This window comes from Eleutherodactylus coqui, chromosome 8, assembly GCF_035609145.1.
Source record: "Eleutherodactylus coqui strain aEleCoq1 chromosome 8, aEleCoq1.hap1, whole genome shotgun sequence".
Lineage (NCBI taxonomy): Eukaryota > Metazoa > Chordata > Amphibia > Anura > Eleutherodactylidae > Eleutherodactylus > Eleutherodactylus coqui.
In genome coordinates this window covers 206,965,999-206,984,815 of record NC_089844.1, presented here as the reverse complement: position 1 = coordinate 206,984,815, position 18,817 = coordinate 206,965,999, and the positions used below count along the sequence as shown (strand labels likewise).

The 18,817-nt window shown below is 53.5% G+C and overlaps 1 protein-coding gene across 2 annotated transcripts in view; it reads right to left on the bottom strand.

Moving 5' to 3' along the window:
• PFKL (phosphofructokinase, liver type) overlaps positions 1–6,118 on the bottom strand; it is a 115,758-nt gene extending 109,640 nt beyond the window's left edge. Inside the window, exon 1 of one of the 2 annotated variants that reach the window (XR_010786465.1) lies at positions 5,898–6,118. Coding sequence is in view for 1 of the 2 variants with exons in the window: in XM_066577269.1 (XP_066433366.1) it covers positions 5,898–5,979 (82 nt within the window). In the remaining variant the exon portion in view is untranslated. The remainder of the gene's footprint in view (positions 1–5,897) is intronic. The other variant, XM_066577269.1, reaches the window with a different exon arrangement.
• Between the last annotated feature and the right edge of the window lie 12,699 nt (positions 6,119–18,817).

The window sequence follows — 18,817 nt, the reverse complement described above, 5'->3', positions numbered from 1 at the left end:
TGTTCCCAATTAATTTTACAAATAGTTCTAGTGAATTAGGCAAAAAAAAAAAAAAAATCAACAAATGTATCTCTGGGGTTCTAACTTCCAAAAATGATATTACTAAATCAGCGAGAACTTTGTAAATATGGGTATTAGAGCTTCGAGCAATGAGAGTTTTTTTTCAGAACTCTTGAGGTGCTACCCAGAACTCTTATAAAATCGCGGGATTTCCCAAAAAATTATTTACACATAACTGAAATTTTTGGATCCGGCATTTGAAAATCAGCGAGAACTTTGTAAATATGGGTTCTAGAGCTTCGAGCATTAAGAGTTTTCTTCAGAACTCTTGAGGTGCTAACCAGAACTCTTATAAAAATTAATAATAACTACAGCGTTCTCGGCTGATTTTCAGATGACAGATCAAAAAATTTCAGTTATTATGCGTAAATAATTTTTGGGAAATCACACAATTTTATAAGAGTTCTGGGGGGGGGGGGGGGGGGGGGAGACGTACTGGGGGGACGGGGGGTGGCGACGGCGGGCGCCAGAGGCCCGGCACGTACTGGGGGGGGGGGGGGGGGGCGACGGCGGGTGCCAGAGGCCCGACACGTACTGGGGGGGGAGGCGGGTGTGGGCGACGGCGGGTGGGGGGGGGGGGGGGCCCGGTACGTACTGATCGCTGACCTCACACTGCCATAGCCTTCATGGGACAGGGGACTACATATGGCACTACTGGCAGCTGTATAAGAGGGCAGCGCGGACCATATAGCTGGACCACAGCCCGCACACTGCTATAGTATCCATGGGGATAGGGGGATTATACAGTGTATGTACTGCCATAGGCTCCAAGGGACAGGGGAATATAGAGAGGATGTACTGCCATAGCTCCATGGGACAGGGGGACTATTATAGTGTATGTACTGCCATAGCCTCCATGGGACAGGGGACTATATAGTGTATGTACTGCCATAGCCTCCATGTGACAGGGGACTATATAGTGTATGTACTGCCATAGCCTCCATGTGACAGGGGACTATATAGTGCATGTACTGCCATAGCCTCATGTGACAGGGGACTATATAGTGCATGTACTGCCATAGCCTCCATGGGACAGAGGACTATATTGGGGCATGTACTGCCATAGCCTCCAAAGGACAGGGGACTATATAGGGCATGTACTGCCATAGCCTCCAAAGGACAGGGGACTATATAGGGCATGTACTGCCATAGCCTCCAAAGGACAGGGGGACTATATAGGGCATGTACTTGCCATAGCCTCCATGGGACTATATAGGGCATGTACTGCCATAGCCTCCATGTGACAGGGGACTATATTGGGGCATGTACTGCCATAGCCCTTCCAAGGGACAGGGGACTATATAGGGCATGTACTGCCATAGCCTCCATGGGACTATATAGGGCATGAACTGCCATAGCCTCCATGTGACAGGGGACTATATAGGGCATGTACTGCCATAGCCTCCAAGGGACAGGGGACAATATAGGGCATGTACTGCCATAGCCTCCAAGGGACAGGGGACAATATAGGGCATGTACTGCCATAGCCTCCAAGGGACAGGGGACTATATAGGGCATGTACTGCCATAGCCTCCAAGGTACAGGGATCTATATAGGGCATGTACTTCTATAGCCTCCATGGTACAGGGATCTATATAGGGCATGTACTGCCATAGCCTCCATGGGACAGGGGACTATATAGGGTGTGTACTGTCATAGCATCCATGGGACAGGGGACTATATAGTGTGTGTACTGCCATAGCCTCCATGGGACAGGGGACTATATAGGGCACGTACTGCCATAGCCTCCATGGGACAGGGGCCTATATAGGGCACGTACTGCCATAGCCTCCATGGGACAGGGGCCTATATAGGGCACGTACTGCCATAGCCTCCATGGGACAGGGGCCTATATAGGGCACGTACTGCCATAGCCTCCATGGGACAGGGGCCTATACAGGGCACGTACTGCCATAGCCTCCATGGGACAGGGGCCTATATAGGGCACGTACTGCCATAGCCTCCATGGGACAGGGGCCTATATAGGGCACGTACTGCCATAGCCTCCTTGGGACAGGGGCCTATATAGGGTATGTACTGCCATAGCCTCCATGGGACAGGGGCCTATATAGGGTATGTACTGCCATAGCCTCCAAGGGACAGGGGCCTATATAGGGTATGTACTGCCATAGCCTCCATGGGACAGGGGACTATATAGTGCATGTACTGCCATAGCCTCCATGGGACAGGGGACTATATAGGGCGTGTACTGCCATAGCCTCCATGTGACAGGGGCCTATATAGTGCGTGTACTGCCATAGCCTCCATGGGACAGGGGCCTATATAGGGCACGTACTGCCATAGCCTCCATGGGACAGGGGCCTATATAGGGCACGTACTGCCATAGCCTCCATGGGACAGGGGCCTATATAGGGCACGTACTGCCATAGCCTCCATGGGACAGGGGCCTATATAGGGCACGCACTGCCATAGCCTCCATGGGACAGGGGCCTATATAGGTCACGCACTGCCATAGCCTCCATGGGACAGGGGACTATATAGGGCACGAACTGCCATAGCCTCCATGGGAAAGGGGCCTATATAGGGCATGTACTGCCATAGCCTCCATGGGACAGGGGCCGATATGGGGCATGTACTGCCATAGCCTCCATGGGACAGGGGCCGATATGGGGCATGTACTGCCATAGCCTCCATGGGACAGGGGGCCTATATGGGGCATGTACTGCCATAGCCCCCCAGGGCACTATATAGCGTATGTACTGCCATAGCCTGCAGGGCACTATATAGTGTATGTACTGCCGGAGCCTGCAGGGCACTATATAGGGTATGTACTGCCAGAGCCCGCAGGGCACTATATAGGGTATGTACTGCCAGAGCCCGCAGGGCACTATATAGGGTATGTACTGCCATAGCCTGCAGGGCACTATATAGCGTATGTACTGCCGGAGCCCGCAGGGCACTATATAGCGTATGTACTGCCGGAGCCCGCAGGGCACTATATAGGGTATGTACTGCCGGAGCCTGCAGGGCACTATATAGCGTATGTACTGCCGGAGCCTGCAGGGCACTATATAGGGTATGTACCGCCGGAGCCTGAAGGGCACTATATAGGGTATGTACTGCCGGAGCCCGCAGGGCACTATATAGGGTATGTACTGCCAGAGCCCGCAAGGCACTATATAGGGTATGTACTGCCGGAGCCTGCAGGGCACTATATAGCGTATGTACTGCCGGAGCCCGCAGGGCACTATATAGCGTATGTACTGCCGGAGCCTGCAGGGCACTATATAGGGTATGTACTGCCGGAGCCCGCAGGGCACTATATAGCGTATGTACTGCCGGAGCCTGCAGGGCACTATATAGGGTATGTACTGCCGGAGCCTGCGGGGCACTATATAGGGTATGTACTGCCGGAGCCTGCAGGGCACTATATAGCGTATGTACTGCCGGAGCCTGCAGGGCACTATATAGCGTATGTACTGCCGGAGCCTGCAGGGCACTATATAGCGTATGTACTGCCGGAGCCTGCAGGGCACTATATAGGGTATGTACTGCCGGAGCCCGCAGGGCACTATATAGCGTATGTACTGCCGGAGCCTGCAGGGCACTATATAGGGTATGTACTGCCATAGCCTGCAGGGCACTATATAGCGTATGTACTGCCGGAGCCTGCAGGGCACTATATAGGGTATGTACTGCCATAGCCTGCAGGGCACTATATAGTGTATGTACTGCCGGAGCCTGCAGGGCACTATATAGGGTATGTACTGCCAGAGCCCGCAGGGCACTATATAGGGTATGTACTGCCAGAGCCCGCAGGGCACTATATAGGGTATGTACTGCCATAGCCTGCAGGGCACTATATAGCGTATGTACTGCCGGAGCCCGCAGGGCACTATATAGCGTATGTACTGCCGGAGCCCGCAGGGCACTATATAGGGTATGTACTGCCGGAGCCTGCGGGGCACTATATAGGGTATGTACTGCCGGAGCCTGCAGGGCACTATATAGCGTATGTACCGCCGGAGCCTGCAGGGCACTATATAGGGTATGTACCGCCGGAGCCTGAAGGGCACTATATAGGGTATGTACTGCCGGAGCCCGCAGGGCACTATATAGGGTATGTACTGCCGGAGCCCGCAGGGCACTATATAGCGTATGTACTGCCGGAGCCTGCAGGGCACTATATAGCGTATGTACTGCCGGAGCCTGCAGGGCACTATATAGGGTATGTACTGCCGGAGCCTGCAGGGCACTATATAGCGTATGTACTGCCGGAGCCCGCAGGGCACTATATAGCGTATGTACTGCCGGAGCCTGCAGGGCACTATATAGGGTATGTACTGCCGGAGCCCGCAAGGCACTATATAGCGTATGTACTGCCGGAGCCCGCAGGGCACTATATAGCGTATGTACTGCCGGAGCCTGCAGGGCACTATATAGCGTATGTACTGCCGGAGCCCGCAGGGCACTATATAGCGTATGTACTGCCGGAGCCCGCAGGGCACTATATAGCGTATGTACTGCCGGAGCCTGCAGGGCACTATATAGGGTATGTACTGCCGGAGCCTGCAGGGCACTATATAGGGTATGTACTGCCGGAGCCTGCGGGGCACTATATAGGGTATGTACTGCCGGAGCCTGCAGGGCACTATATAGCGTATGTACTGCCGGAGCCTGCAGGGCACTATATAGCGTATGTACTGCCGGAGCCTGCAGGGCACTATATAGCGTATGTACTGCCGGAGCCTGCAGGGCACTATATAGGGTATGTACTGCCGGAGCCCGCAGGGCACTATATAGCGTATGTACTGCCGGAGCCTGCAGGGCACTATATAGGGTATGTACTGCCGGAGCCCGCAGGGCACTATATAGCGTATGTACTGCCGGAGCCTGCAGGGCACTATATAGCGTATGTACTGCCGGAGCCTGCAGGGCACTATATAGCGTATGTACTGCCGGAGCCTGCGGGGCACTATATAGGGTATGTACTGCCGGAGCCCGCAGGGCACTATATAGCGTATGTACTGCCGGAGCCTGCAGGGCACTATATAGCGTATGTACTGCCGGAGCCTGCAGGGCACTATATAGGGTATGTACTGCCGGAGCCCGCAGGGCACTATATAGCGTATGTACTGCCGGAGCCCGCAGGGCACTATATAGCGTATGTACTGCCGGAGCCTGCAGGGCACTATATAGGGTATGTACTGCCGGAGCCTGCGGGGCACTATATAGGGTATGTACTGCCGGAGCCTGCAGGGCACTATATAGCGTATGTACTGCCGGAGCCTGCAGGGCACTATATAGCGTATGTACTGCCGGAGCCTGCAGGGCACTATATAGCGTATGTACTGCCGGAGCCTGCAGGGCACTATATAGGGTATGTACTGCCGGAGCCCGCAGGGCACTATATAGCGTATGTACTGCCGGAGCCTGCAGGGCACTATATAGGGTATGTACTGCCGGAGCCCGCAGGGCACTATATAGCGTATGTACTGCCGGAGCCTGCAGGGCACTATATAGCGTATGTACTGCCGGAGCCTGCAGGGCACTATATAGGGTATGTACTGCCGGAGCCTGCGGGGCACTATATAGGGTATGTACTGCCGGAGCCTGCGGGGCACTATATAGGGTATGTACTGCCGGAGCCTGCAGGGCACTATATAGCGTATGTACTGCCGGAGCCTGCGGGGCACTATATAGGGTATGTACTGCCGGAGCCCGCAGGGCACTATATAGCGTATGTACTGCCGGAGTCTCCATAGGACAGGACATTATATATGGCACTGCTGGCCGCTGCAGGGTTTTGGGTCCCCGAGGCCTCCGTACAGCCCGGCTCCCTCACATAAGCGGATCATGCGCTGTGCTGTACTGACCTTGTGCATCTCCTCCGCTCGTCAGCACTGCGATGGCCTTCCCGGCCCCGGACATCCGCAGCTTCTCCAGCTCCGCGGACATGTCGGTGCTGTGCGAGGGTCAGCGCCTAAGATCCCACAGCCGGGAGCAGAGGTCCTTCCTGCGCCCTCGGACCCTCCTCACCACAAGGGGGCGCTGAGGTCAGCCAGACCGCTCTAGGAACGGGACACCAACAAGCCGGCCCTGTGCGCTGCCCCTTCACTGCTGAAGACACGTGCTGAGCGGAGAGCGTTATACCAGCACCCCAGGGAGGAAGGACTGACAGACGACACCTCAGGGGCCTCCTGCAGTGACAAAGACGAGGGGGCAAACAGAGTAATCACCCCAACCCCAAGGGAGCAAACAGAGCAATCACCCCAACCCCAAGGGGGCAAACAGAGCAATCACCCCAACCCCAAGGGAGCAAACAGAGCAATCACCCCAACCCCAAGGGAGCAAACAGAGCAATCACCCCAACCCCAAGGGGGCAAACAGAGTAAACACCCCAACCCCAAGGGGGCAAACAGAGCAATCACCCCAACCCCAAGGGGGCAAACAGAGCAATCACCCCAACCCCAAGGGAGCAAACAGAGCAATCACCCCAACCCCAAGGGAGCAAACAGAGCAATCACCCCAACCCCAAGGGAGCAAACAGAGCAATCACCCCAACCCCAAGGGGGCAAACAGAGTAATCACCCGAACCCCAAGGGGGCAAACAGAGTAAACACCCCAACCCCAAGGGGGCAAACAGAGTGATCACCCCAACCCCAAGGGGGCAAACAGAGCAATCACCCCAACCCCAAGGGGGCAAACAGAGTAATCACCCCAACCCCAAGGGGGCAAACAGAGTAATCACCCGAACCCCAAGGGGGCAAACAGAGCAATCACCCCAACCCCAAGGGGGCAAACAGAGCAATCACCCCAACCCCAAGGGAGCAAACAGAGCAATCACCCCAACCCCAAGGGAGCAAACAGAGCAATCACCCCAACCCCAAGGGGGCAAACAGAGTAATCACCCGAACCCCAAGGGGGCAAACAGAGTAAACACCCCAACCCCAAGGGGGCAAACAGAGCAATCACCCCAACCCCAAGGGGGCAAACAGAGCAATCACCCCAACCCCAAGGGAGCAAACAGAGCAATCACCCCAACCCCAAGGGAGCAAACAGAGCAATCACCCCAACCCCAAGGGAGCAAACAGAGCAATCACCCCAACCCCAAGGGGGCAAACAGAGTAATCACCCGAACCCCAAGGGGGCAAACAGAGTAAACACCCCAACCCCAAGGGGGCAAACAGAGTGATCACCCCAACCCCAAGGGGGCAAACAGAGCAATCACCCCAACCCCAAGGGGGCAAACAGAGTAATCACCCCAACCCCAAGGGGGCAAACAGAGTAATCACCCGAACCCCAAGGGGGCAAACAGAGCAATCACCCCAACCCCAAGGGGGCAAACAGAGCAATCACCCAAACCCCAAGGGGGCAAACAGAGTAATCACCCCAACCCCAAGGGGACAAACAGAGTAATCACCCGAACCCCAAGGGGGCAAACAGAGCAATCACCCGAACCCCAAGGGGGCAGACACAGTAGTCACCCCAACCCCAAGGGGGCAAACAGAGTAATCACCCCAACCACAAGGGGGAAAACACAGCAGCCACGTCAACCCCAAGCGAGCAAACTGAGCAATCTCCCCAACCCCAAGGGGGCAGACACAGTAGTCACCCCAACCCCAAGGGGGCAGACACAGTAGTCACCCCAACCCCAAGGGGGCAAACACAGTAGTCACTCAAACCCTAAGGGGGTAACCAGTAGCCACCTCTACCCCAAGCGAGCAAACAGAGCAATTACCCCAACTCCAAGGGGGCAGACACGGTTGTCACCCCAACCTCAAGGGGGCAAACAGATTAATCACCCCAACCCCATGGGGACAAATACAGTAATCTCCCCAACCTTAAGGGGGCAAACAGAGTAATCACCCCAAACCCCAAGGGGGCAAGCAGAGCTATATCCCAACCTAAAGGGGGCAAACAATAGTCTCCACAACCCCAAAGGGGCTAACGGAGCAATCACGCCAGCTCCAAGGGGGCAAACAAAGTAGTCACCCCAACCCCAAGGGAACAAACAGAGCGATCACCCCAACCCCAAAGGGGGGCAAGCAGTGCAATTACCTCAAAATCCAAGGGGGGCAAACAGTAGTTACCACAACTCCAAGGGGGCAAACAGCAATCACCTGAACCCCAATAGGTTAAACAGAGCAATCACCGGGACCCCAAAGGGGGGCAAACAGAGTAATCAAATATTATTATCAATCAACCCAACCTAGAGAGGGTAAGCAGAATAATAACCCCAACCCCAAAAGAGGGGCAAACAGAGCAATCACCCCAACTTCATGAAGAAAAACAGAGTAATCACCCCAACCCCAAGGGGGCCAACAGAGTAATCACCCCAACCCCAAGGGGGCCAACAGAGCAATCACCCGAACCCCAAGGGGGCAAACAGAGCAACCACCCAAACCCCAAGGGGGCAAACAGAGTAATCACCTGAACCCCAAGGGGGCAAACAGAGCAATCACCCCAACCCCAAGGGGGCAAACAGAGTAATTACCCAAAGCCCAAGGGGGTAAACAGAGTAATCACCCAAACCCCAAGGGGGCAAACAGAGTAATCACCCCAACCCCAAGGGGGCAAACAGAGTAATCACCCCAACCCCAAGGGGGCAAACAGAGCAATCACCCCAACCCCAAGGGGGCAAACAGAGCAATCACCCGAACCCCAAGGGGGCAAACACAGTAGTCACTCAAACCCCAAGGGGGCAAACAGAGTAATCACCCAACCCCAAGGGGGAAAACACAGTAGCCACGTCAACCCCAAGCGAGCAAATTGAGCAATCTCCCCAACCCCAAGGGGGCAGACACAGTAGTCACCCCAACCCCAAGGGGGAAAACACAGTAGTCACTCAAACCCTAAGGGGGTAACCAGTAGCCACCTCAACCCCAAGGGGGCAAACAGAGCAATCACCCGAACCCCAAGGGGGCAAACAGAGCAATCACCCAAACCCCAAGGGGGCAAACAGAGTAATCACCCCAACCCCAAGGGGGCAAACAGAGTAATCACCCCAACCCCAAGGGGGCAGACACAGTAGTCACCCCAACCCCAAGGGGGAAAACACAGTAGCCGCGTCAACCCCAAGCGAGCAAACTGAGCAATCTCCCCAACCCCAAGGGGGCAGACACAGTAGTCACCCCAACCCCAGGGGGGCAGACACAGTAGTCACCCCAACCCCAAGGGGCCAGACACAGTAGTCACCCCAACCCCAAGGGGGAAAACACAGTAGTCACCCCAACCCCAAGGGGGAAAACACAGTAGTCACTCAAACCCTAAGGGGGTAACCAGTAGCCACCTCAACCCCAAGGGGGCAAACAGAGCAATCACCCGAACCCCAAGGGGGCAAACAGAGCAATCACCCAAACCCCAAGGGGGCAAACAGAGTAATCACCCCAACCCCAAGGGGGCAAACAGAGTAATCACCCCAACCCCAAGGGGGCAGACACAGTAGTCACCCCAACCCCAAGGGGGAAAACACAGTAGCCGCGTCAACCCCAAGCGAGCAAACTGAGCAATCTCCCCAACCCCAAGGGGGCAGACACAGTAGTCACCCCAACCCCAGGGGGGCAGACACAGTAGTCACCCCAACCCCAAGGGGCCAGACACAGTAGTCACCCCAACCCCAAGGGGGAAAACACAGTAGTCACCCCAACCCCAAGGGGGAAAACACAGTAGTCACTCAAACCCTAAGGGGGTAACCAGTAGCCACCTCAACCCCAAGGGGGCAAACAGAGCAATCACCCGAACCCCAAGGGGGCAAACAGAGCAATCACCCGAACCCCAAGGGGGCAAACAGAGTAATCACCCCAACCCCAAGGGGGCAAACAGAGTAATCACCCCAACCCCGAGGGGGCAGACACAGTAGTCACCCCAACCCCAAGGGGGAAAACACAGTAGCCGCGTCAACCCCAAGCAAGCAAACTGAGCAATCTCCCCAACCCCAAGGGGGCAGACACAGTAGTCACCCCAACCCCAGGGGGGCAGACACAGTAGTCACCCCAACCCCAAGGGGGCAAACACAGTAGTCACTCAAACCCTAAGGGGGTAACCAGTAGCCACCTCTACCCCAAGCGAGCAAACAGAGCAATTACCCCAACTCCAAGGGGGCAGACACGGTAGTCACCCCAACCTCAAGGGGGCAAACAGATTAATCACCCCAACCCCATGGGGACAAATACAGTAATCTCCCCAACCTTAAGGGGGCAAGCAGAGTAATCACCCCAAACCCCAAGGAGGCAAGCAGAGCTATATCCCAACCTAAAGGGGGCAAACAGTAGTCTCCACAACCCCAAAGGGGCTAACGGAGCAATCACGCCAGCTCCAAGGGGGCAAACAAAGTAGTCACCCCAACCCCAAGGGAACAAACAGAGCGATCACCCCAACCCCAAAGGGGGGCAAGCAGTGCAATTACCTCAAAATCCAAGGGGGGCAAACAGTAGTTACCACAACTCCAAGGGGGCAAACAGCAATCACCCCAACCCCAATAGGTTAAACAGAGCAATCACCGGGACCCCAAAGGGGGGCAAACAGAGTAATCAAATATTATTATCAATCAACCCAACCTAGAGAGGGTAAGCAGAATAATAACCCCAAAAGAGGGGCAATCAGAGCAATCACCCCAACTTCATGAAGAAAAACAGAGTAATCATCTCAACCCCAAGGGGGCATACAGCATGATCACCCCAACCTCAAAGGGGCAAACAGAGTAATCACCCCTACTACAAAGGGGTAAAGAGAGCAATCACCCCAACCTCAAATGGGGAAACAAAGCAACAACCCCAAGGGGCAAACAGAGCGATCATCCAAAATTCAAATGGGGAAATACTAGTCACCCCAACCACAAGGGGGAAAGCAGAGTAATCATCCCAACCCCAAGGGGGCAAACAGGATAATCACCCCAACCACAAGGGGGAAAACAGCAGTCACCCCAACCCCAATAGGTTAAACAGAGCAATCACTGGGACCCCAAAGGGGGGCAAACAGAGTAATTAAATATTATTATCAATCAACCCAACCTAGAGAGGGTAAGCAGAATAATAACCCCAACCCCAAAAGAGGGGCAAACAGAGCAATCACCGCAACTTCAAGAAGAAAAACAGAATAATCATCTCAACCCCAAGGGGGCATACAGCATGATCACCCCAACCTCAGAGGGGCAAACAGAGTAATCACCCCTACTACAAAGGGGTAAGGAGAGCAATCACTACAACCCCAAAAGAGGCAAACAAAGCAACAACCCCAAGGGGCAAACAGAGCGATCATCCAAAATTCAAATGGGGAAATACTAGTCACCCCAACCACAAGGGGGAAAGCAGAGTAATCATTCCAACCCCAAGGGGGCAAACAGGATAATCACCCCAACCACAAGGGGGAAAACAGCAGTCACCCCAACCCCAATAGTCCAACAGAGTGATCACCCCAACCACCAGGAGGCAAACAGAGCAATCACCCCAACCACAAAGGGAGGCAAACAGAGCAATCACCCCAAACCCAAAGGGGAGGCTAAACAGGGAAATCACCCCAACCCCAATGGGGGCAAAAAGATCAATCACCCAAATCTCAAAAAGGGGCAAACAGTGCAATCACCCCAACACAGAAAGGCTGTCAAACAGAGCAATCACCCCAATCCTAAAGGGGAAAACAGAGCAATCACCCCAACCCTAAGGGGGAGTAAACAGAGCAATCACACAAAACTCCAAGGGAAAAGATAGCAGTCACCCCAACTCCAAGGGGGCAAAGAGCAATCAACTCACCGGCAAAGGGGGGCTAACAGAGCTATCATCCAAACCCACGGGGGCAAATAGAGTAATCACCCCAACCCCAAGGGGGAATACACACTAGTCACCCAACCCAAAGTGGGCAAACAGAGCAATCACCCCAACCTCAAGGGGGCAAACAGAGTAATCCCCCCTAACCCAAGTGGCAAACAGAGCAACCACCCCTCCCAAGGGGGCAAGCAGAGCAATCACGCCAACCCCAAAGGGAGACAAACAGAGCAATCACCCCAAACCCAAAGGGGAGGCTAAACAGGGAAATCACCCCAACCCCAATTGGGGCAAAAAGATCAATCACCCGAATTCCCAAAAGGGGGTAAACAGCATAATCACCCCAACACCAAGTGGGCAAATACAGTAATTAGCCCAACCGCAAGGGAGCAAACACAGTAATCACCCCAACCCCAAGGTAGCAAACAGAGTAAGCAATCCAACCCCAAGGGGGCAAACAGAATAAGCAACCCAATCCCAAGGGGGCCAACAGAGCAACCACCACAACCCTAAAAAGTGCGAACAGATCAATCACCCCAACCCTAAAGGAGGGGGGGGGCAAACAGAGCAATTACGCCAAGGGGGCAAACAGTAATCACCCCAACCCCAAAGGGGGCAAAAAGAGTAATCACCACAATTACAAATATGGTAAACAGAGCAATCACCCCAACCCCAAGACGGTAAACAGAGTAATCACACCAACCCAAAAAGGGGCAAAAAGAGCAACTACTACAACCCTAAAAGGGGGCAAACAGAGCAACCACCACAACCCCAGGGGGCAAACAGAGCAATAACCCAAAACTTAAATGGGGCAAATAGTAGTCACCCCTACCACAAGGGGGCAAACAGAGTAATCACCCCAACCCCAATAGGGCAAACAGCACTCACCCCCAACTCCAAAAGGACAAGCAGAGTAATCACCCCAACCCCAAGCGGTCAAACAGAGCACTCAGCCAGACCCTAACCACAAGGGTGCAAACAGATCAATCACCCCAAACCTTAGGGGAGGCAAACTGAGCAGTCACCCCCACCCAAAGGGGGGGGGAGGAACAGAACAATTATCCCAACCCTAATGGGAGCAAAAAGATTAATCACCCCAATCCCAAAATGTGGAAACAAAGTAATACACCAACCCCAAGGGGTAAAACAGAGCAACCACCCGGACCCCAACCACAAAGAGGCAAACAGAGCAATCACCACAACCGAAAAGGGGAGCAAACAGAGCAGTCACCCCGATCTTGAAGGGAGGGCAAACAGAGCAATCACCACAACCCCAAAGGGGTAAAGAGAGCAACCACCCTAACCCCAAGGGGGCAAGCAGAGCAATCACCCCAACCCCAAAGGGGGGGCAAACAGAGCAATCACCGAAAACTCAGAGGAAAAAAATAGTAGTCGCCCAACCTCAAGGCGGCAAACAGAGTAATCACCCCAACTCCAAGGGGGCAAACAGCAGTCACCCCAACCCTAAGGTGGTAAACAGAGCACTTACGCCAACCCCAAGGGGTGAACAGCGCAATAACCCAGACCCCAACCGCAAGGAGGCAAACAGAGCAATCCCACCAACCCTAAAGGGAGGCAAACAGAGCAGTCACACCAACCCCAATGGAGGGGGGGGGGGGGCAGAGAAATGACACAAACCCCAAAGGGGGCAAAATTATCAATCATAACAATCCCAAAAAGGGGCAAACAGAGCAGTCACCGCTAACCCAGAAAGGGGGTCGAACAGAGCAATCACCCTAACTCCAAGGGGTCAAATAGAGCAATCACCTGGACCCCAACCACAAGGGTGCAAACAGAGCAATCACCACAACCCCAAAGGGGAGTAAACAGAGAAGTCACCCCCGACCACAAAGAGGGGGGGGGTGGGGGCAAACAAAGCAACCACCACAACCCCACGAGGCAAACTGAGGGATCACCCGAAACTCAAATACTAGTCACCCCAACCACAAAGGGGCGAACAGAGTAATCACCCCAACCCGAAGGGGGCAAACAGAGTAATCACCCCAACCCCAAGGGGGCAAACAGCAGTCACCTCATCCCCAATAGGACAGAGTGATCACCCCAACCCCAAGGGGTCAAACAGAGCACTCACACAAACCCCAACCACAAGGAGGCAAACAGAGCAATCACCCTTACCACAAAGGGGAGCAAACAGAGCAATCAGCCCAAATCCAAAGGGTCAAACAGAGCAATCACCTGGACCCCAACCACAAGGAGGCAAACAGAGCAATCACCCGAACCCCAAGGGGGAAGGGGGGGGGCAAACAACAATCACCCTAACCCCAAAGACGGCATGCAGAGCAATCACCACAATTACAAATATGGTAAACAGAGCAATCACCCCAACCCCAAGACGGTAAACAGAGTAATCACACCAACCCAAAAAGGGGCAAAAAGAGCAACTACTACAACCCTAAAAGGGGGCAAACAGAGCAACCACCACAACCCCAGGGGGCAAACAGAGCAATAACCCAAAACTCAAATGGGGCAAATAGTAGTCACCCATACCACAAGGGGGCAAACAGAGTAATCACCCCAACCCCAATAGGGCAAACAGCACTCACCCCCAACTCCAAAAGGACAAGCAGAGTAATCACCCCAACCCCAAGCGGTCAAACAGAGCACTCAGCCAGACCCTAACCACAAGGGTGCAAACAGATCAATCACCCCAACCCTAAAGGGAGGCAAACTGAGCAGTCACCAACACCCAAAGGGGGGGGGGGGGGGCGAACAGAACAATCATCCCAACCCTAATGGGAGCAAAAAGATTAATCATCCCAATCCCAAAATGTGGAAACAAAGTAATCACACCAAGCCCAAGGGGTAAGACAGAGCAACCACCCGGACCCCAACCACAAAGAGGCAAACAGAGCAATCACCACAACCGAAAAGGGGAGCAAACAGAGCAGTCACCCCGATCTTGAAGGGAGGGCAAACAGAGCAATCACCACAACCCCAAAGGGGTAAAGAGAGCAACCACCCTAACCCCAAGGGGGCAAGCAGAGCAATCACCCCAACCCCAAAGGGGGGGCAAACAGAGCAATCACCGAAAACTCAGAGGAAAAAAATAGTAGTCGCCCAACCTCAAGGCGGCAAACAGAGTAATCACCCCAACTCCAAGGGGGCAAACAGCAGTCACCCCAACCCTAAGGTGGTAAACAGAGTACTTACGCCAACCCCAAGGGGTGAACAGCGCAATAACCCAGACCCCAACCGCAAGGAGGCAAACAGAGCAATCCCACCAACCCTAAAGGGAGGCAAACAGAGCAGTCACCCCAACCCCAATGGAGGGGGGGGGGGGGGGCAGAGAAATGACACAAACCCCAAAGGGGGCAAAATTATCAATCATAACAATCCCAAAAAGGGGCAAACAGAGCAGTCACCGCCAACCCAGAAAGGGGGTCGAACAGAGCAATCACCCTAACTCCAAGGGGTCAAATAGAGCAATCACCTGGACCCCAACCACAAGGGTGCAAACAGAGCAATCACCACAACCCCAAAGGGGAGTAAACAGAGCAGTCACCCCGACTACAAAGGGGGGGCAAACAAAGCAACCACCACAACCCCACGAGGCAAACAGAGGGATCACCCGAAACTCAAATACTAGTCACCCCAACCACAAAGGGGCAAACAGAGTAATCACCCCAACCCGAAGGGGGCAAACAGAGTAATCACCCCAACCCCAAGGGGGCAAACAGCAGTCACCTCATCCCCAATAGGACAGATTAATCACCCCAACCCCAAGGGGTCAAACAGAGCACTCACACAAACCCCAACCACAAGGAGGCAAACAGAGCAATCACCCTTACCACAAAGGGGAGCAAACAGAGCAATCAGCCCAAATCCAAAGGGTCAAACAGAGCAATCACCTGGACCCCAACCACAAGGAGGCAAACAGAGCAATCATCCTTACCACAAAGGGGAGCAAACAGAGCAATCAGCCCAAATCCAAAGGGTCAAACAGAGCAATCACCTGGACCCCAACCACAAGGAGGCAAACAGAGCAATCACTCCGACCCCAAAGGTGAGCAAACAGAGCGATCACCCCAACCCCAAAGGGGTAAACAGTGCAACCACTCCAAGCGGGCACAAACAGCAATCACCCTATCCCCAAAGAGGGGCAAACAGAGCAATCACAGCAAACCCAAAGGAGGGCAAAAAGAGTAATCACCCAAACCCCAAGGGGCAAAGAGAGTAATTACCCCAAGAATTAAACAAAGCAATCACCTTAGCTTCAAAGGTGCAAACAGAGTAATGACGCCAACCCCATTTGGGCAAACAGTAGTACACCCCAATCCCAAGGGGGAAACAGGGCAATCAATCCAACCCTAAAATGGCAAGCAGAGTAATCACCCCAATCCCAAGGGGGCAAACAGTAGTCACCCCAACCCCAAAGGGGCAAACAGAGCAGACATCCTAACCCCAAGCGGGAAAATAGAGTAATCACCCCAACCCCAAGGGGGCAAACAGAGTAATTACTCCAAGAGGCAAACAATGCAGTCACCTTAACCCCAAAGGTGCAAACAGAGTAACCACGTCAACCCCAAGTGGAAAAACAGTAATACACCCTAATCCCAAGGGGAAAACAGGGCAATCAGTCCAACCCTAAGGTGGCAAGCAGAGTAATCACCCCAACCCCAAGGGGGCAAACAATAGTCATCCCAACCCCAAGGAGGCAAACAGTAGTCACCCCAACCCCAAAAGGGCAAACAGAGCAGACATCCCAACCCCAAGCTGGCAAATAGAGTAATTACCCCAACCCCAAGGGGCCAAACAGAGTAATCACCCCAACCCCAATAGGGCAAACAGAGCAATCACCCCAACCCCAAGGGGGCAAACACAGCATTCACCTCAACCCCAAAGGTGTAAAGAAAGCAACCACCCCAACCCCAAAAGGGGCCAACAGAGCAATCACCCCCAACCCCAAAATGGGGCAAATAGAATAATTATTCAAACCCAAGGGGGGCCAAACAGCAATTACCCCAGCTCCAAAGGGGAGGCAAACGGAATAATTAACTTAACCGAAAGGGGAAGGGGGGGGGGTAAACAGAGCAATTACAGCAACCCCAAAGGAGGGCAAACAGAGTAATCACTCCAAGGGGCAAACAAAGCAGTCATTTTGACCGCAAAGGTGCAAACAGAGTAATCACGCCAACCGCAAGTGGGCGAACAGTAGTACACCCCAATCCCAACGGGGACATGGGCCAATCACTCCAACCCCAAGGTGGCAAGCAGAGCAATCACCCAAACCCTAGGGGGCAAACAGTAGTCAACCCAACCCCAAAGGGGCAAACAGAGTAGACATCCCAACGCCATGTGGGCAAACAGAGTAATCACCCCAACCCCAAGGGGGCAAGCAGGGTAATCACCCCAACCGCAAGGGGACAAATGAATAACCCCAAGACTAACGGGGCAAACACAGTAATCGCCCGAACTCCAAGGGGGGAAACCGAGTGATCACCCCGAACCAGGGGAACAAACAGTAGTCACCCCCACCCCAAGGTGGCAAACAGTAATAACCCCAATCCCAAAGAGGGAAAACTGAGCAATCACCCCAACCCTATAGGGGGGCAAAAAGAGAAATCAACCCAACCACAAAGGGAGCAAGCAGCAATCACGCCAACCCCAAAGCGGGGCTAGCACAGCAATCACCCAAAACCCAAGGGGAAAAATAGAGTAACTACTACAACCCTAAGGGGGGCAAACAGAGCAATCTCCGAAAACTTAGAGGGAAAAAATAGTAGTCACCCAACCTCAAAGCGGCAAACAGAGTAATCACCCCAACTCCAAGGGGGCAAACAGAACAATTACCCGGACCCCAACCACAAGGAGGCAAACAGAGCAATCCCACCAACCCTAAAGGGGAGCAAACAGACCAGTCACCCCAACCACAAAGGGGGGGCAAACAAAGCAATCACCCCAACCCCAAAGAGGAGCAAACAGAGCAATCACCCAAAACTCCAAGGGAAAAAATAGTAGTCAGCCGAGCTCCAAGGGGGCAAACTGAGTAATCACCCAAACTCCAAGGGGGCAAAGAGCAGTCACCCCAATGCCAAGGATGTAAAAAGAGCACTCACTCCAACCCCAAGTGGTCAAACAGAGCAATCACCCGGACCCCAACCACAGGGAGGCAAACTTAAGAGCAATTACCTCAACCCCAAAGGGGGGGGGGGGCAAACAGAGTAATCACCCCAATCCCAAAGGGGCAGCGGAAAGCAATCACCCCAACTCCAAAGGGGGTAACACAGAGCAATCACCCCAATTCCATAGAAGCAAATAGAGCAATCACCCAAACCCCAAAGGAGAGGCAAACAGAGTAACCACCCCAACCCCAAAGGGGGAAAACAGAGCAATACCCGCAATCCCTAAGGGGAAGCAAACAGAGCAATGACGCCAACCCCAAGGTGCAAACAGAGCAATCACTGCAACCCCAAAGGGTGGCAAAACAGAGCTGTCACCCCTATCCGCACAGCGTAGCAAACAGAGCAGGCACCCTAACCCCAAAGGATGGCCAACAGAGAAATAAGCCCAACCTCAAGGGGGCAAACATAAAAAACACTCCAACCCCAAGGGGACAAACAAAGCAGTCACCCCAACCCAAATGGGGCAAACAGATCAATCACCCCCACCCCAAGGGGCAAACAGAGCAGTCGCCCCAACCCCAAGGGGCAAATATCTCCTGAACCCCAAAGCGCCATCTATTAGTGTTATATTTACCTACAGCGCCATCTATTGGTTTTATAGTAACCTACAGCACCATCTATTGGTTTTATAGTAACCTACAGCGCCATCTATTGGTTTTATAGTAACCTACAGCACCATCTATTCGTGTTATATTTACCTACAGCGCCATCTATTGGTTTTATAGTAACTTACAGCGCCATCTATTGGTTTTATAGGAAGGTGCGGCGCCATCTATTGGTTTTATAGTAACCTACAGCACCATCTATTCGTGTTATATTTACCTACAGCGCCATCTATTGGTTTTATAGTAACCTACAGCGCCATCTATTCGTGTTATATTAACTTACAGC